Raw genomic sequence first — 19,298 nt, forward strand, 5'->3', positions numbered from 1 at the left:
ATTATTAAAATGCGCCCCGATTTTCGAATAACGCTTTAATTTTTCAAAAGTTTAATTTTTTAGATTCTAGAATAAATTTAGTAAAAGAGATTGTCAGTAGAAAGAGAGAGATTTAAACTAAAATAAAATATTTATTTTTTATTTTTTTTATGCTTTTTATATTATTTACAATAAAAATAATTTATAGCACTTGGGATATCAAGGAAGAAATTACAACAAACGCCTTTTATATTATTTACAACAAAAATAATTTATAGCGCTTGGGATATCAAGGAAGAAATTACAACAAAAGAAATAAATAGCACCCAAAGTAGGAGGATTCGACTTTGGACAACAAGGAAGAAATTGGATGTGATAACCCTCAACACCACCCCATCGCATGTGATATCATGTTTCCTATTAATAGTACATATTCAAACTTGGTCTTCATTTAATGATGTTTGTGGGAATTATCCCACATCGAAGGATCGGTATTGAACATTCCTATATAAATAACAATGTAATAACGCGCAAAGTACGTGCATGAAGCCGCAGAGGCAACCCAATGTGTGAGGTACCACTTGTAATCGTGACACCGTGGGTGTGAAATTGTGCCACGTGTAGAATCCGAAGATTGATGATATCAGAGCAGCCAATTTATGTGTGAAATTGTGCCACGTGTAGAATGGAAGATTGATGATATCAGAGCCGCCAATTTGTGACATCATCAGGCAGTTCACTGTTCAGAATCGGGTGGATCGGGTGGTTATCTCTAGACACGGGAGGTTCCGTGTATTTTGCCCGAACTGGCACGGGGTGCCGATTCTTGAGTCGAACCAAGAGAGGTTCAGTATGAACCTAAACTAGGTGCTTATCAAAAAAGCAAAGCTCTGAGTCGAACCGGGTGAGCCGTCGACTTTTTATCAACAAAGCAAAGCTCCGATTCCCGAGTCGAATTGGGTGAGCCGCCGACTTTTCAAACACTGAACCTTAGTATGAACATGAATTAGCTCTGCGGTTGAAGATGAAGACACTTCAATCGCTAGTTTAATCTCGGCCATCAACTCCAAGTACCGGGCTAAAGGGATAGGATTCCAAATAAGTCTTTTCTTTTATTAATTTTTAGTTTATTTCATTTTCTATTTCTTTTCTTGTTTCTTTTCTTCTTTAATGGATTATGCATTATTTCAAGCCGGCTCTGCCGATGGTTTATGATGAGAGATCGGTTTATGCAATTCCATCTTCTTATATGCTGTAATGCGACACGGAACCCGCTATTCTCTATCAAAATTTAATTGTTTAAGTTTGAAGCATAAATTGGAGAGGATTTCTTCTTAGATCTTCATGGATTTGGCTGTAAATGAATAGACTTTGAAAACATAAAAAAAAAAAAATCAGAAAGTATTTTTAAAAGTTTTGAAGGAAATAATATATAATATCAAAGAGAAGAGCAGGGAGAAGCGACTTGATGCGAGCCGGGGCCACAGGTCTGGCGCTTGGACTTGGGGCCTAGATTAGACTTAGATGTCAGGCATCCTTCTCCACAAGCCTTAAAGCTCATTTGAACCACATTTCTTAAAGTTGAACTTGTGAGGGACTAGACCGCCTGTTACCTAAGTTTTTAGACTTGACCTGGATGAGGATTCAGGGTTTTGATCTTTTCAGCTTACAGGGATTTTAATAGCTCGATAGATATCTAATGTTTGGAGGCCAACGGTCAGGGCTCAAGATTTTAGGGTTTTTGGTCCTGGAGCAGTCCAAAACAGATATATTTATCAACAAAAGGGGTACAAATATTGCAGTGTACACCACTCCCTATTATCAAATAGGTATGTGTTATAGTATTAGGAAGCAGACCGCTTCCAAAAAGCAAAGGGTGCAGTTGGCATACGGACTTCAAATTTTATCATGGTATATAATTTTGATGTAAATTGTTCTTAAGATTATCTCAAAATCTATTTTTATATCCGGTTATAAAAGTTTAAATTTTAAAAATAGTTAAAATAGATCTATAAACATATGAAAATCATGAAAATGAACAGTGCAGATAATATGTTGTAAAATGCACTAGTTCTTAGACTTAAAATCTTTTTATTTTTCATGATCGTATATCTCGATGTCGAGATGGTCAATCAAAATGTTTTTCAACATTAAAACTACCTTTTCCGATGGATTATTGAGGTGCATCAATATAAGGTTACATCCTTGCATAAACTTTTATCAAAATCCAATGCGCAAGTAAGGTCCTAAAAAAATGTTGAATATAAGGTTTTACATAGGAGATGTGAGATGCTCCAATGGGAATGTACAATCTTTTAGCCTTTTTTATGCTCTCAAAGACCAAACATTTCAAATACAACACAAAGCATACCCATGAGAAATGTAGAAAAGAGAGCACCAACCAAATCACAATGGATCATTCTATGAAGCCCAAATTTTTTTGTTTTTGAATGTTAACCTAAAAATTCATGAAACTCCAAAATTGATGTAGTTCGTGCCAAATTGTCAAGAATTACTTACTATAAGAACATTTTTCTTAGTATATGGTTCTATTACATGTGACTATAATCCCATATACCAATGATAAACGTTCCTACTATACACTTTTCCATAACCATATATATGTGAAGAAATTGTATTTCTGGATAATTGGGCCTTAAGCCCTCATAAAGTTGTACTATCAAGCTTATCAAATATATGTACAAGAGCCCCAATTTATAGGGTTACAAAGATGTGTAGTACTATAAAAACTAATATATGTAATGAACTACCTTCCTAATATGGGTACATATAAAAAGAATGAAATATTGTTTCTAAAGATAAGTATAAGATTCTATATTTCCACAATATAAAGCCAAAAACTATTGGGCTCAAGTCACCATATTAGTCAATAGATTGCTATTGCCTATCTTTCTTTCCGAGCCCTAATAAAGGGCATTTATCCACTTTAGTCTGAAAAACAAAAGAGATATAGAATTGTGCGAATTATCAAGAGATCAAACTTACACTATAAAGCTATGGGAGAGAGTGATTAAGCAGCGACTAAGGTATGACACAAGTGTATTAGAAAATTAATTTGTTTTTATGCTAAGGATGACAATAATTAAAACGAATTTTCCTACTTAAGTAACTGATTGAAGAACGAAGAGAAGTCATGGTCTTTATTAATCTAAAGAAAGCTTATGATAGAGTACCTCAAGATTTAATCATAAAAAAAAAAGCACATCGAGAAGTAATTTGTTGGGTATTGGAAATAAATAAGTCTCTAAATACTATCTCGACTTAGTGAGAGACATGTTAGAGGGAGCACTAACTAGTGAGCGAACAACTAGCGGAGAGAGGAGCGAGTTTTCAGTGACAATAAGTCTACATCAGGGGTCAGCGTTAAACTCATACCTCCTTGTCTTCGTTATGGATGACTTAATTAGACACCTACAAGCTAAGGTACCATAGTGTGTGTTATTCACGGATGACATAGTTTTGATCAATGAGACCCGACGAGGGGTCAATACAAAGTTCGAACTTTTGAGGTATACTCTAGAATCAAAGATTTCAAAATTAGCAAAACTAAAATAAAGGATATGAAATGAAAGTTTAGTAATAATAGTAGTAGAGAAATTAAGGAAGATGATGTACATAAAATTAGAATTGAGTGAGTGAATGGAGACATGTAATGGGAGTTTTATGTGATCACTGTATACCAATGAAGCTAAAGGGAAAATTCTAAAAAATAGATGTGAGACAACTTTTTGCTTTATGAGGCAAAACATTAGGCGGTCAAAAAACAACATACCCATAGGATGACTGTAGCTAAGAAGGGATGTTGAGATGGAAGAGTGGCAAAATAAGAAATGATAAAATTCAAAATGAATACATTTAGAAGGTCTTAGGCGTGGCTCCAATAGACGATAAGATGAGAAAAAGTAGACTTGGATGGGCAGGCCTTGTAAAGCATAGACCGAGCACAATATTAATTCGGATGCATGAGTTGGTTCTAGTGGAAGACTAAAAAAATACAAAGATTAGGCCCAAAAAGACATGGTTAGAAGTAGTGAAAAAATATATGGGAACTTGTAGCCTTATTGAAAGTATGACCCTTAATAGAGCAAAATATCAAATTATGATTCCTTTAACCTGAAAAGGATCGGATGATGATAATGATGTTCCACTTTATTCTCAAACCATAGCTAATAGAAGACCTGTCTCAACATATCAAAACTTTGAAGCCCATTTATCCTACAATGTCATCTCAACAATGTGTGCATTCTATGCTCCTACAGGAGCATCTATATATTATTATCTCATGTAGAATACTTATTTTTGACGAATTTTTTTATTTATAAAAAAATAAAGTTTAGAAACTACCTGAGAATCAACATAATTGTTCTTAAAAAGAAAAAAAAATTGATTTTGAGTGGTCTTATGCTCAGATCTCACCTTCAAATTAGACGATCTCTATTTAGTCTTGGGATATCATTTTTTTTTCCAAGCATATAGAATGTGATTTGGAAAGTTTAGTTTATTGGTTAAAGATGTTAGATCTTCAAAATTTATGGTCCTTAAAATACTCCTAAATTTGGTTTTACCTGAAGGCATAGATGAACAATTCTATTCCGCGGGATCATAAAATATTTTCTCTTATTTAAAAGGAGTCGAGGGTCGCAGCCCCCGTCCACGAGAGGATAGGACCACATTGGCGTTTAAATCAAAGTTGAGGTTCGTATTTTATTTCTCACTCCAACGTCTAAACATACGCCCCCCCGCCCCCCGACCCCCTGCCCCCACCCCGCGCCCCTCTCACTCTCTCTCTCATCTCTGATAAGAGGACTCTCTCTCTCTCTCCCCCTCTTTCTCTCTCTCTCAGATAAGAAGCATTTTCCCTCTGAACTAGGAAAGAGCAATGACGGAAGAGGCTTGCCCAAAGGTTACAGAAGAATCCACGCCTTCTGCAACAACCAAACAGAGGTACCCATTTCTATGTAACCCTAATTTTTCTTTATTTACAGTATTCCCCTTATTTTGCAGCAATCACTCCATGAATCTAGGGCAACAGTACATGGTACATGATATTTAATTGCAATTTAGAATTTCTTATAAACCCTCTATTGACTGTGTTTGAGTCGTAGGCTCATTGAATTTGTGTAATACTATGGGAATTTAATAAAATTTTGTTCCTATTGTTTTAGTTGAGAATTGGATTCTGAACTTTCCAGATGTATGATTCAGTCTGACCTCTATTTTTTCTTTAATTGGAAATGTTAGTCAATCATTCTTTTTGTGAACAAATGCTGTCTAGTTGTTTGATCCTGGCTTTTAGGACACATTTTAATCTATTGTCTTGGTAGCTCCTAACTCGTTCAAGTTAGAATAATTTCATTTTAATTTTCTTATATTTTTTGGTCAAATGATCCTCTTACATTTCCTAATGAGGCGAAAAGGCCTTAAAGAGTACTTTAGGAATATGACTTCACCCCCTTTGAAAGAGAGCCTTTCTTTAGGGTGTAGATCGAGAAATGAAACTGGAGGTGGAAACCTTTCCGAGAGAAACAGAAGCCATGGTAAAAATTGGCTTTATTATTTTAAGTTCTTAAGTTGATTACAAATTGGCACGTGGTTTTCCTTTATTCAGAAGTGTTTTTCGGGTGAAGTGTGGTGTGCCTTTTCTCTACCATTTCTTGTTTATTTTCTTTTATTGGATGATTTGTTTTACTTACCATTTCTCTAGTTTTGTTTGGTTGAGTTTCATTAATGCACCTGGAAGAAAAGGAGTTCTTCTTCAGGACTAATTCACAAGAAAAGAAAATCCTAGTAACCATGAATGGACATGATTCGGAAATAGCAAAACCTTAGAATTTTATGGGCGGTAGGATGTTTGAAAGGACTTATGGAGCTCAGAACTGGTTGGTCCCAATAAAAATGTCTGGTTTGGTAACTGCCAAATTTTGTCCAGAATTTTGGTATTCTTTCTTTGAAGATAAGACTGGACTGATTATGAAAAAAGGGGGTAACTGGACTGGTTCTAGGCCCGTGCATGGTTCAACCAGTTGAATTGGTCTTTGTACCTCTGGTTATTGATAAGAGGTAAACATCTGCTTCTGCATCTAATAGTTTAAATATTTCATCTTGCTCTCATGTTCCATTGGTTGTATTTTACTTAGTAACCTCTCAATGTCTGATCCCCATGCCAAATATAATAAATATAGCCCATTTCTGTCACCATGCTCATGTTATGCTTCCATTCTATGGGCTTTATTGATTGCTCAGTATACTTGTTGTGCTTGTGGTTTGGGATTATGTGAGGATGTTTTAGAGTTGCTCTATATTTTAACAGGAAAAAGAGAAAATGGGATGAACCTGCTGTGCCTTTTATGTCAGCTGGGACTCCAATACCTGGAGTCCTCCCATACAGTAGTGTTGGAGCTATTCCTGGAGTTATCGTTCCTAGTATGGATCTGTTTTCTGGTGCTCTTCTGACAGCTGGGAACTTAGTGACTTCTCCAAATGTTTCAGATATTCATCCGATGCCTGTGGTCCAACAGAATGCAGTTTCTGTTTTGCAAAAACTTGATCAAGTAAGTGATCATTTTGCAAGCATTCAATAAAATGCTTTATTGAAATATCTTCACTGTGTTTATTAGTACTGACATCCTTCCTGTATTAACTTAATCTTGTTAGTCGTATGAAAATCTGAGTAATATTTGAGCCAGGAAGATCCTGTTGTTTTCCGTTAGAGAATAATCAGTATATAAACTGTTTAGGATCACCATATAAATGTTATTTTTCAAAAGAATGGTAAATAAATGTTTTCATCATAATTTTCTGTTAAGTCTTTATCACCATCCATTGTTTAACGGTTAAGTTTAGTTTCAACGTGGAGAAGTTCTACAAGTGGCACAACCATAACTCTTTTGTTTATGTTTTTTATGAACTCGCCAGATTACTGGAAATATCGTCCCGACTTCCTTTTTCTAAAACGGTTCTTATTTGCAGCCTCAACTTTGTGTACATAAGCTTTTACCTGTTCCAGGTTTATTGTTTGATTGGCTTCAATGGTATACTTGCTGACAGGATTTAGCAACCAAAGGAGTAGTTCCCCTGCCAAAGATACAAGATGAACTCATTGCCCGAGAGATTGTCATTAATGATGCTGAACCTGCTGTACGGTACAAGCTTACAAAGAGACAGACTCAGGAAGAGGTGAGATAGGGAGTTGAAGTTCATTGATTTGCAAGATGTAGTTTCTGATAAAGCAAATCATGTATTCATGCTATAGCCTGCTATACATTTAGTGACTTACTTATATGTTATGATTTTACTCGGTTATTTTTTGTATTTCTTTTTACCTTTTAGATAATTGTTTTATCTCTTTTCTTCTTGTTGGCAGATTCAGAAGTGCACCGGTGCTGTGGTCATTACAAGGTGAGGATGGCTGTGCAGGATTAAATACTTAAATTTTGGATGCCTTCTAGTTGTTAGTCTGTTACCTTATTGTTCTTTGTGGAATTTTCTAGGGGTAAATACCGCCCTCCTGGCTGTTTGCTTGACAATGATAAACCACTATACCTTCACATTTCTGCTGGGGCTCATGTAAGTCTCTTATTTTATTTTTTTTGTTGATTAGCTGAAACCCGTTGATAGACTACTAGTTTGATAGTGGTTTAAGTAAGACAGGCTGTTAAGCCAATTCCTTTTTTTTTTTTTTTTTTTCTAGTCATGACCTTTTATTATGCACTATTTAACCTTTTTGAGTAACCAAGTGACCCATAGTCCATACAGTAATTTATATGTTTTTGATAAAGAAAATTACTTATTTATATGGTTTTGATAAAGAAGATAACTTATTTATATGGTTTTGATAAAGAAGATTACTTGGGCTTCTGACAGCTACCTGTACTTAACCAAAAGCACAAGAAAGCTAAGTCACCATCACAGTGTGATCAATGTTCCAAAAATGCCGGGCAGTACCCAGGTGCCTGCCTAGGCGGCAGCCCTTTCTGAGCAGCCGAGGTGGTGGAACAAGGATGGGAGTTGTTCACAAAACTGTTTTTATGTCCAAATTGTGTAAAAAATATATATTGAGGCATTTTAATATTTTTTTATGTTCAATCAATGCAAACTCTAAAGACAAACCAAAGTATTTGAGATATGGACAATTAGTTAATAACAAATTAAGAAAACTAGGAAAATATAATCCAACATTCAAATTCAGCACTAGACTACTAGTAGGCTAGACTACTAGTACTAAATACTAACGCAATCGCAAGGAAAAGATAATAATTATATAGTCACATACACACAATTCCCAAATCATAACTTATAATCCAATTAATCCAGACTCCATAGTCCAAAGCCCAACCCAAACACCATAGAGCATACTTCTTATTAACTCATACACATAATGGCATAATACATAGTCCGTAATCCATACAAATTTCAATCTTGAGATGTTTCCCATTCTCAAAAGCTTCCGAAAACCCTTGTATAAGCTTTTAAACCTATAAATTCAAATCCAAACCAAAAGGATGATGAATGGATTAATTTTTTAGAACTTGGAATTACTAATCAATCTAATAGCAAAGCAAAAATGTGTGTTTTTCGTCCATTCTAATATATAAAGAAAGGGAACTTAGGATATAAAAACCTGAACCCCCTGTCCCCCCCCGGGGGGATGCCCTCTTATTTAAGGGGGGAAGGTACAAAAATGCCCCTCCACTAGGGGCAGTTTTGCCCTTGGGTTGGCACAAACCCTGGGTGCCCGCCCAAGGCTAGGCCTTGGGCTTCCTTGCCGGGCACCCAGGAACCCAGTGCCTAGGAAGGCCGCTTAGGCCTTAGCGACGTGCCCAGGCCCCCCTGGACCATTGAGGTCGTCTAGGCGCTAGGCAGGCCATTTTTTGAAACATTGAGAGTGATGCTTTTAACATTAAAATAGAAAATTAATTATAAATACCAACCAATAAAAAAAATTCTATGGATGTTGCCGTCATTTTCTCCTGTGTTGACTAAGCACCATTACATTGGATGGCGGTTCCTGCTTTAACTATGACTATGGACTATCCATCTATTGGATGATCCAGTCTACAATACAAGAGCCCTAATTCTTTTTCTTTTGTTTTTAAACTGATAGCATAGTGAGTGAAGAGCTGTTTCAAAAAAATCAAGTGCTAAAATTCCTCTGGATATGTTTTTTGGGTTTGTGGTGAACCCTATAGGAATTTGATCATATGGTCTTTTGGAGAGTTTTTGTTAAAATATGAATACCATTGATTGAGATTAGTTCAGTACATAGTGGAAAGGAACCAATTTTTCTGTTAAAAAAAGAAAAAATTCTTTATGATGTTTGACCCGTACCCCCAACAAAAAGCAATAGGTGACTTCCTAGGTAACTTACTATAGCCTTACCATATGTAGTGAAAAACTTTCTTGCTCCGACTTCTCTCTCTATCGTGTGAACAAGCACTGATGATGGTTATAGCACTGACTTGGTAACACTACCTCTCCAGCTTAAAGACACAGCAAAAAGGATTAAAACTGTTGACCGTGCTGCGGCCATGGTGGAGGAAATAATGAAACAAGGGCAGATTCCCCAGCTATTTTCTAATAATTTCCTCCCATTAACTGGCACTGGAGTACAGGTCGGTGGTCTTTCTGTCTTTTAATAATGGAATGTGCCATATTAGGGTTACTAACCTCTTTCATGTTTTGGTTGCATGATGAACATAGGTTAATAAGCCTTTCAGTGCATGTGTCTTTTTGGGTTTTGAGCCCAATCCATCCTTGAATGTTGCTGCTCGGATTCGTGGGCCAAGTGTAAGCATTTCACTGCCTCAGCTACATTTTTTTTGGATATCTTGTCAGTATGCCTTTGTCTGGAATGCCAGTTAATTAGGTTGCTGTTTATTGATTTTATGCCTGGGCTTTATGTGTTGTAATTAATTTATCTTTTAAAGAAAGATGGGTACTATGTGCTTGCTTCTTTTATTCTTGAGTAATATACATATTTCCAAAAAAAATAGTCATGCTTGTCTCCTTCGTGTAATGACTAACATACTGGTCTGTATCCTTTCAGAGACCTTCTAATTCTTTTTAATGATCCTTGTAAGATTTTTTTTATTTATCAATTTTTATTTTTGCTCTCTTTTAGCTCATTTATATGTCAATGTTTTTTAGATATCCTACTCAATGTGTGTGATTAGATGATGTCCGCATTTGGTAATTGGTTGGTACAAATTCATATAATCTACGCCCCAAAAGAGTCTTGTTTGCTTCTGTGCTGAACATAATCATCCTATTGTATATCATTTTGTTCTTTTCTTCTATTGTATGTACTGGTTGTAAGCAATTATCTAGTTATCGTTACATTCTTCAAGACAAGATTTCTAATGATTTAAAGCTGTCCCTGACTTCTCCATACCCTTGGGAGAGATTGTTTTTGTGCTGGTGGTGGTTGGCTTTGTACATGCAGGACCAGTATATAAACCACATTATGAATGAAACAGGAGCTACTGTTATGTTGAGAGGACAAGGCTCAGATGGTGTTGAGGGTCCATATTCTGAAGGTTGTGGATTCTATCTACACCTGGCCCTCTTATTTCTGATAGATAATTCTGCACTTCGCCTCAATGCCGTTCAATTTGCCAGTTGACACAATTTAGTACATTTTTCTTTTGTTGCAGAACCACAACAACCTTTGCACTTATATTTGGCTGGTAATACCTTGAAGAGTCTTGAAGATGCAAAGCGGCTGGCAGAGAATCTTCTGGATACAATCAGTGTGGAGTGTGGTGCATCAAGGTTAGCATCCATTAGACCGGCTGATTTTTGACAATGTTCTGCTTTAATATATTTGGTATTAAATTATGTCATGATAGTAATGTTATGTAAGAATTTGATCTTATTTTCTTTTTTTGATTTTTTTCTTTTTTTCTGTAATTGGTTTATCCCCACTTATTAGTTACTTGAGTAGGAATTCTAAATTACACAAGGTTAGCATCCATTAGACTGGCTGATTTTTGACAATGTTCTGCTCTAATATATTTGGTATTAAATTATGTCATGATAGTAATGTTCTGTAAGAATTTGATCTTATTTTCTTTTTTTGATTTTTTTCTTTTTTTCTGTAATTGGTTTATCCCCACTTATTAGTTACTTGAATTGGAATTCTAAATTACACATTGTATCAATTTATTTCCTTGTTTTCTGTGCTAGCAATGATTCATATATTTATCTGGCTAGATGGAATGTATTTGTTTATTAACTGCTGAGGGAGCCATCATGGGGTGAGGGAGCAGGACCCTCTTCCTTTACTCGCATAAGTTAATTTGCACTTGAAATGTAGTATTAGTTAAACTTTTTTGCAAGTAATCGAGGAGAAAACAGTAACATTTATTTCATTGAGGATTTTGTATCACCCTTGATTTTGAGGATTACTTTGTGGGTAGTGTTATATGATTTTATACTTCCACTCTCCGACTTTATTGTTAGGCTTTCATCATGGTGCATATCATAATTCATATATTGTCAAAAAAAAAGAAAAAAGATCACATATTGCTCTAGGGTGATAATACTCCTGTGAAACTACTGCTAATGAACATCATGTACCATTTTTATATCATCTAGGGTGTCTTCCAGCAAAGTCTACAATGCGGTTCCCCCTCCTCAACAGTTGTTAACTAAAATAGAAAGCGCACTGAAAGAAGCCAATGGAAGTGCAAATGGGCCTGTGGGTACGACATCCTTGTCCACCAACTTAACAACAGAACCTTCAATTTCCACAGCAAATGTACCAGCACTACCTTTTTCTACTTCCATGGGGATCTCCACCACCTGTTCTCAAGGACCAAGCTTGCATCAACCTGGTAGTGCCTTCAATTATGGACAACGTCCAATTCAGTCACTCAGTTATCCTGGGCCTTCACTAGCTGGAGGAACAAGATATAGTGGATACGAGGGGATATATCCTCAGGCTACTCCTTTGCAGCAAGTTGCTTTGGCATTGAGACAACCGCCTGCTCCAGCCTCTCAGCTTTCTTCCACCTCATCAACAGTCAGTGCATTGCCTAAGATGAATTCGAGCTCTGATTGTTCAGCAGTTAACAAACAAAGGCGGAAGTTTCAAGAGTTGCCAGTTAATCCCAAGGGACTGACAATTGCTCATCAGGTATTGTGTTCAATGTTTTAGGTGAGGATTCAAGTAATAAATTCTCAAGAGATTCCATCATTGAGGAAGATTCAGAGAGTCAATATGGTTTGGGTTTCTCGCTGGGATACTGAGATTTTGTCTGAAATTCTGTTGTAACCATAAGTTTTGTTACCATCTAGAATTAGATTGATGGTTTTGTCTACCACATTGTGGCTTTAAGAAATATCTGTCTAGGCCTAGGATTTCTCTAGGGTATAAAATTTTTTATTTGTGGCGGGAGATTAACTTTGCAGAGTAGAAGTTGGGTTTCTATTTTATTCATCAAAATTTTTTTTCTCCACTCTTTTCCAGTGCAGCATTCGCTTGAACATGACTTTCTGAATTTAATATTGCAGAATGAGTGTGTAAAGTGGTAGCAATAAGTGTGTGAAAAGTAAAAAGAGACTTTTGGAGGAGGGTGGGTTATATTTGCACTTTGACCTGTCCTCACATGAAATAATGAATAGTATTACTCTCTTCACCATGAGCTAAAATTGATCCAGATGTATTTACTTTCTCTGGGTTGAGGCTTCGAGGTCTTTTCCTGAAACCACTAACCATTGCTAGAAAATTTGCAAAAAAAACAAAAAAATTGCTTCCCATGTAATGCTCGAACTGTTATCTTTGAAGGGACTTGAACAATCATAATTATCATTTCTTATTTATTTCCTATTATTGTCATGCTGATAAGTTCTAATTATTCCAGGTATTTTCTCTGACCTTCTATCAGGCTGACAGGCTAGTAGAGGACCTGTTGGTTGCACCATTCGTTTGTATGTTTCACAGGGTTTTTGAAGTTGGATTTTGATGCATTGAGAGCCATCTCTCTTTTGTCGGCTGATGGAAGGCTATTTGATCTTGGAATCCAGGGCCATTGCTTTCAGCCTGCTGCTTTATGAAATTTTATTTCATATTCATCATGTGTTTAGCTGTGAACTGTTTATGCTACCATTTGTTCTGGTCGTAAATCTGATCCTAAAACCTTATGTAAAAACTCTAAAACCCTGTAAACCATAACAACCTTAATCCTAAATCCTAAAACTTAAACTCTTCTTCCCATGTTCATGGGCCATTCTGCATGCCATTTTGAGGCATGGTTATGTAATGATTCTTATTATCCTATCCTTTTCGCCTCTTCTTGACTGTGCTGCATGTTTTCTTCTTTTGAATCCTTTTCTCAAGATCCTTCCCTTCGTCAAAAGAAATTTCGTCATCCCAAAACTTTTCATACTTGGATAGAACCATAGCAATCTATGGATCTTTTGTCTCGTTCACAGTTTTATTAACTGACATAAGATATTCCCACACACCCTACCACACCCACCCCCCACCCCATCCCCACTCTCACCCCCACCCCCAGACCAAATCTGTGTGTGTGTGTGTGTGTATTTTGCTTATCCAACTAAAGGAGTTGAAGGGATATGAAAGTTTTTGCTTTTCTTTTCCAGAACTCACGACAAGGGTCGGAATTTCTTAAGCCAGGTGTTTCTTTGGAAGAGTCAATCACTAGAAGTGGTCAGATGATACCGCCACCAAAGAAATTGGTGCAGTTAGAGACCAATGGAATGCCACCCCCTCCTCCTAAGTCAATGCCGCCTCCTCCTCCCAAATTCATGCCTCCCCCTCCGGAAAAAGAAGTTGTGACCTCTGTGTCCAGGCCTGCGGGAGGCAACTCAGTTATTGCAGGTTAGGATCACTACAAAGTAAATTATGTTCTTTCTTCTTTTAGTAACCGTAAAAGTTGGTTGTGTTCTTCCTCATTCCCCATGTTGATATTAAATGTTTATTTAGATTATGTCGCATTTTGGATTTGCAACCGAGCTCTCAGTTACCGTGTTTCCCTTTTTCCTTCACTTGATTAAGTGAAAGATGGGCATATTTTCATTCAATTCGGGAGCTGAAAGGTGAAATGTTTCCAAATATCATCATTTATGTTACAGAAATAGAGAAATAGAGTCAGGGTTCAGAATTCTTTTGAGAGGGATCTTGCTTTTCATTCTTTTTGTTTCTCAAAATATTTCCTGTTTCTTTTTGGATTTCTTTCCTGAAATTCGGTGCTGAAATGTGCGTCAAGTTTTCCTTATAAACCATACGCGCTTTTTCACACATGCCTCTATAGGGAGGTATAGGTCGATATACGTTTGGATACATAAATATAGATATTTAGTTGGATAGATAATACAAAGTATTTCGACTTCTTCAGAACCTTCACTCAAGCTCGTTGAGTATGGCGAAGAGGATGAAGATGATGAAGTTGCAGAAAAACCACCAATACCCAGTTCCACGAAGCCTCCATCCTCAAAACCATTCTGGGCCCTATAACCTTGGAAAGGATATTTAGTCATAAAGAAGAGCAAAAAGTTGAAGCAACTATGGTGTTTGTCTAAAGTATGGAAAGGTTGGCCAATTATTTTGTTCGTGACTATTGAATTAATTGTTTCCCTGCCTGATTTGTAAACCTCAAGAAAAAGCTCAGACTACTGTATTTCAGAGAAATTTTGGCGAAATTTCAGAGAAAAAGCTCAGACTACTGTATTTTCAGAGAAATTTCAGAGAAATTTTGGCAACCACAGTTTGAGACCGTAAGAAATTAGGGTTCCATGAATGTTGAGGTTTAAGATTTGGAGCTGTTAATATAGACAAGTGATGGTTTTGGATGGTGGGTTCAGCTTCTATAGAGCTGGCCATTCTGTTTTGTTGGGTGTAAGCTAAGTCTTGCTTCTAGGGTTTTTATTTTTATTTTTATTTTTTTGTTACATGCTCTTGGGCTCTTGAACTTCTGCCATTAATGTTTTAGGGTTATGTAATTTTCTCTATTTGTGGTGGGTTGGCTCTCTCAAAACTTGTATATTATATTACTGTCTCGTAAAGCAACCAAGTTCTTCTCTTATATTTTCATTTCACCCTTCTCTAATATTTTCTTTTTCCTTGGAACGCTCTCTCTCTCTCTCTCTCTCTCTCTCTCTCTCTAGATAATATACTGAACAAACATGCATTCTTGGATGAGCCTAAAAATTCACTGATTTCTAGGACAGTTTTATTTGTGTTGTCCAAAAAGAACAGAAGAAAATACTCTTCATGTGAGGGAGGACATAGTATATGAAATAGATGTGAGCAGAAAATACTCATTCATTCAACCCAGCTCTCAGTTACCGTTTTACCTCTGTTTGATTGGTAGATGCAATAGATGAATAAGGGATGAGAGAGAAGGCTTTTCATGGGGTAAATTTCCAAGTTCACCAGTGAGATGGCTTCGAGGGCAGCCCTCGTATTATGACAGTACCCCTAATTGAACCAAGGACTTGAATGTGGGTTCCACTCACATGCATTTGTCTCTTTTTGAAATGAATTCACACTAGGTTTCTCTCTCTAACTATAAATACTGTTTAAACTCTGAACCGAAAAGACTTTCTACTACAGTGGAGTGGATGATACTATCTTTTCCTCCCTCGGGAAAAGTCCATGGATACTTTTTAGATCTCCAATTATTGGATGTAACCTTTGTAACCCATGGAATAATCTCGGCAAAGAAAATTAATAATAATCTCAAATTATCTTGCTATGTACTAAAAAAACTTATGCCTCGAAACTGAATGGAGAGTCTAAATTTTGAAGGATAAGGCTTAAAAATTCTCCTAAGTTGGCATTTTGAGGGAGGCTGGAGATGCATAATATGCTCCTCCAGGAGTATACTGTATGCGCTGAACTCTAAATAGGGCGACCTATTCTAGTTAGGTCAGCAGTAAGTACACTGCAGGTGTGGTGAGTAGTGACGTTGAGTGACAAAATGTTAACTTCTGATTTGTTACTACATTTTGATTCAGACTTAAAAAGCTTTTGTAAATGAAAATGGTGTACTCCATTCCCTGGAGAGAGCCGGCTCGGCCAGTCCCAAGTTGACTCGACGAGTCTAATTTTGAAGCCTACACGGACACGATCGAATTTCGGTGACTTGACTAACCATAGGCGAGACTCGTGTCATCCAAGTATCGCTGTTCTATAATTGGTATGGTATAGGTTCCGAGTAACTTGAGCCGCGTCCAAAGAAGACATGCCGAGTTCTTGAATACAGTCTAAAATAGGAGCGAGGGACCTTAGCATGGGAGAATACAATGTACAATTCCAAAAGAATTGTTTAGGATCTGAACAGGGTGTATATTTGGTGGCGTCCTCTACACAAGCATGGTTTGAAAGAGAGGACACAAAGTAGTACCAGTAGGGCTGGCCATGGGCCCAGTCAGCTCGCCTTAAAAAGTTAGTCTTGGGCTACGAAATATGGCCCAAGTGCAAGGCTACGCCAGCCAGCTGGGCCCTCTTTTCCACTTTTTTTTTTTTTTTTTGGCTTTTGTTTACCATCATTGTAGTTGTCGTGCAAGGGAGGGCTAGAGCGGACTCAAGATAAAAGGAGTATGTTGTCCATCGAATCTGATATAAGGGTGGTGACCTTAAATTTTTTCTCAAATAAAAGGGCTGGGTTGTGTTAAGTAGCCAGTCAACATAAAATTTTGTTAAAACTCATTATAAATCGTGAAACCTTATAGCCTTACTGAGTGTATGATCTTAAATAGAGTAGAATGACAAAACATGATTCATATAACCAATCTAATTAATTAAAAAAAAGACTATAATGATGATGTATTCTATCAAGACACACAATGTAAACTTGATAGAAGTAAACTTGATAGAGAGAAAATAAGAGCTTTCAGGTCCAAAGAATGTAGTCGACTATGAGAGAGAAAATAAACTATTCGTGGATGCGAACCTAGGATATTTAGTGTGGCCCTTGCATCAATGGAGGAGATCATCTCTCTCTTATGTGGTCCACTCATTTTGTAACTAATGTAAGGGAAATGCAGTCACTTCCTCTCTAACGTTCTAAACAAACGTACCCGTGGGTTTATTTTATAGAGGCAAGCGTGTGAAGTAAGTCCACAAGGGAGTTAGGAGAGCACATTTTGTGTGCTCTAATCAAACCTCCTTCACATTCTCTTTAGTACCGTGATTATGTCTATCATCTTTTATGGGGAAAAATGTTAACGGTAAAAAAAAACAACATATCTATAAAATGAGTCTAGTGGAGATAAGGATATTAAGATGGATGAGTGACAAGATAAAAAAGGATAGAATTCAACATGAATATGTTAAAAAAAACTTTAAGTGTGACACCATAAGATGAGGGAGAACAGAATTAGGTGGGTACGGTGTAGACCTGATGCAGTACCTATTAGGAGGTGCGAATTTGTTTAAGTGAAAGGCCCAAAAAGGGCAAGGGGTAAGCCCAAAAAGTTATGATTAGAAGTATTGAGAAAAAATATAAAGACTTACGACCTTGCTAAAGGTATGACCTTTAATAGAGTAGAATGACGGACCGGGATTTATATAGCCAAGCCCAATTAGTTGGAAAAATGTTTTGACAATGATGGAAATTTTGCGATAAAAATTATGGCTACTTTTAAAAGGTGGAGTTTCTATAGGGCTAAGCTTTATGAAAAGCAGAAAGTAAAGCTCCACCTCGAAACCTTTGAAAAACATTTTGGACATTATAGGGGCTCCAGCACTATCTAAAGTAGTCCGGCAGTAGGGCTCTAGCATTGTGTAAAGTGTGGTCCGGCAGTAGGGCTTTGGCACTGTGTAAAGTATGGTCCGGCAGTCGGACTCCAGCACTGTATAAAGTGCAATCCAGTAGTAAGGCTCCGACACTGTGTAAAGTGTGGTCCGGCAGTTGCAAAAGGCAGTCCGGTAGTCGCAAAGGGCGATCTGGCAGTAGTTATTACTGGATTCCAGGACACCGACACTATGTAAAGGGCGGTCCGGTAGTTGTCTTAGAGTGGTCTCACAGTGGTGCGCTCCGGCAATGTGATGGTGCGCTCTATTGGGGTCCAAAGTCAACTTCAAATCTAACCAAAATGATTTTTATGTACTAAAAAGGTATTTCTGTTAAAAAAAATGAATGTTTTCCCTTGGAGTGTATTTGCATAGAAAGTTTGTTTTGGTAAAAAAAAGTGTGAGAAAATGTTAAGTTTAGTGTAAGTTATATAGAAAGTGTGGTCTTGCGGGTTTTTTTCTGTAATTTTTCCAATTTTTTTCATAGCAATAATGGTCAAGGTTGAGAACCAAGATGATCGATTTGTAAGTTCTCTAATACCCGAACACAATTTTAGTAAGTTTTAAGATGAGGCTTTATTTCTTTAATAAAATCTAAGCCTTTTTTAACCATTTTTTCTTTTTAAAAGGATTTTTAGAATTTAGAACTCACCTCCCAAATTGAACAGTGCATATTCAATCTTTGAATATGGTTTTCACCTCCCAAATTGAACAGTGCATATTCAATCTTTGAATATGGTTTTCTCAGACATAAAAAGTGCGATTTGATGACGCTAATTCCCCAAATTTGGAGTCCTAAATAAAACCCCTAAATTGGTTTACCCCCCCCCCCCCCCCCCCCCCCCCCCCCCCCCCCCCCCCCCCCCCCCCCCCCCCCGGAAAAAACACTGCATGGTCCAATGGGTATTATTTATTACACAACAGTGACTATATTAAAAAAAAAAACCAAACCAAAGAACTTCCTTTTGAAGCCAACCTTCAAAAACCAAACAATGCCTTGTTGAATGTCGTGGTCCCCAATGCCTCAAAAACCGTTCTGTTCTTTGCATCAAACCCTAAAACTTTTTTCTTCCATTTTTAATGCAAAAGAGGGAAAAGAAAAATAGTAATAAGAATAACCATCATTTTCCTTCTATTTTAAATCACAAAAAAGCCCCAAATAAAAATAAAAAATAAAAAAAAAGAAGGGAAAGGCATGGCAATAAATAATAAATGAACCAAAATGGGCCTACCTCAAGGTGCCCTTACAAAATATCTACACTAAATACAAAATATAACCTCCCCCTATCTCTCTCTTAATTTTCACTCTAGGAAATTTCTGTCGCCAACCTATTTGTCTCTCTTAATTTTCTCTCACTAGTAAATTTCTGTCCTAGATAATAGGGCATTGGGCCTTGCTCCACCGAGCTTTTGGATCCACAGCTTTCTTTGGGCTTGAAATGATCGAGTTATCTTAATGTCAATGCTCTCTGTCTCTCTAAGCATTGGAGTGGGTTATCTCCATGGTCATCAGCAGGCAAGTGCATTGTCTCCACCA

The 19,298-nt window shown here is 36.9% G+C and overlaps 1 protein-coding gene across 7 annotated transcripts; it reads left to right on the top strand.

Annotated features, from left to right (window-relative positions):
- The first annotated feature begins 4,841 nt into the window (after window positions 1–4,841).
- On the top strand, window positions 4,842–15,047 carry LOC18435747 (protein RIK). 7 transcript variants are annotated; one of them, XR_002281161.2, is made up of 12 exons: window positions 4,842–4,944; window positions 6,311–6,551; window positions 7,048–7,176; window positions 7,364–7,398; window positions 7,491–7,566; window positions 9,480–9,611; window positions 9,700–9,786; window positions 10,442–10,535; window positions 10,653–10,770; window positions 11,596–12,136; window positions 12,864–13,843; window positions 14,361–15,047. XR_002281161.2 is itself a non-coding variant. In XM_006845773.4 (12 exons), exons 1-12 carry the CDS (start codon window positions 4,880–4,882, stop codon window positions 14,477–14,479), a joined length of 1,875 nt encoding a protein of 624 aa, XP_006845836.1. In that variant the 5' UTR covers window positions 4,842–4,879; the 3' UTR covers window positions 14,480–15,047. The 7 variants fall into 7 exon arrangements, 3 of the variants coding, with proteins under 3 accessions (XP_006845836.1, XP_088705536.1, XP_088705537.1); XR_016042485.1 differs by having other exon boundaries at window positions 10,476–10,535; XR_016042486.1 differs by having other exon boundaries at window positions 10,476–10,535; window positions 13,606–13,843.
- Window positions 15,048–19,298: the final 4,251 nt, after the last annotated feature.

This window comes from Amborella trichopoda, chromosome 10, assembly GCF_054954075.1.
Source record: "Amborella trichopoda isolate Santa Cruz 75 chromosome 10, AtrichopodaSantaCruz75HAP2 v2.0, whole genome shotgun sequence".
Lineage (NCBI taxonomy): Eukaryota > Viridiplantae > Streptophyta > Magnoliopsida > Amborellales > Amborellaceae > Amborella > Amborella trichopoda.

What these genes read in the sequence shown, in the direction of transcription:
- LOC18435747 (XM_006845773.4), top strand. Translation starts at nt 4,880, where the DNA reads ATGACGGAAGAGGCTTGCCCAAAGGTTACAGAAGAATCCACGCCTTCT. An exon ending in TCTGCAACAACCAAACAGAG is followed by an intron (nt 4,945 to 6,310) that starts GTACCCATTTCT and finishes ATATTTTAACAG; the next exon opens with GAAAAAGAGAAAATGGGATG. An exon ending in TTTTGCAAAAACTTGATCAA is followed by an intron (nt 6,552 to 7,047) that starts GTAAGTGATCAT and finishes ACTTGCTGACAG; the next exon opens with GATTTAGCAACCAAAGGAGT.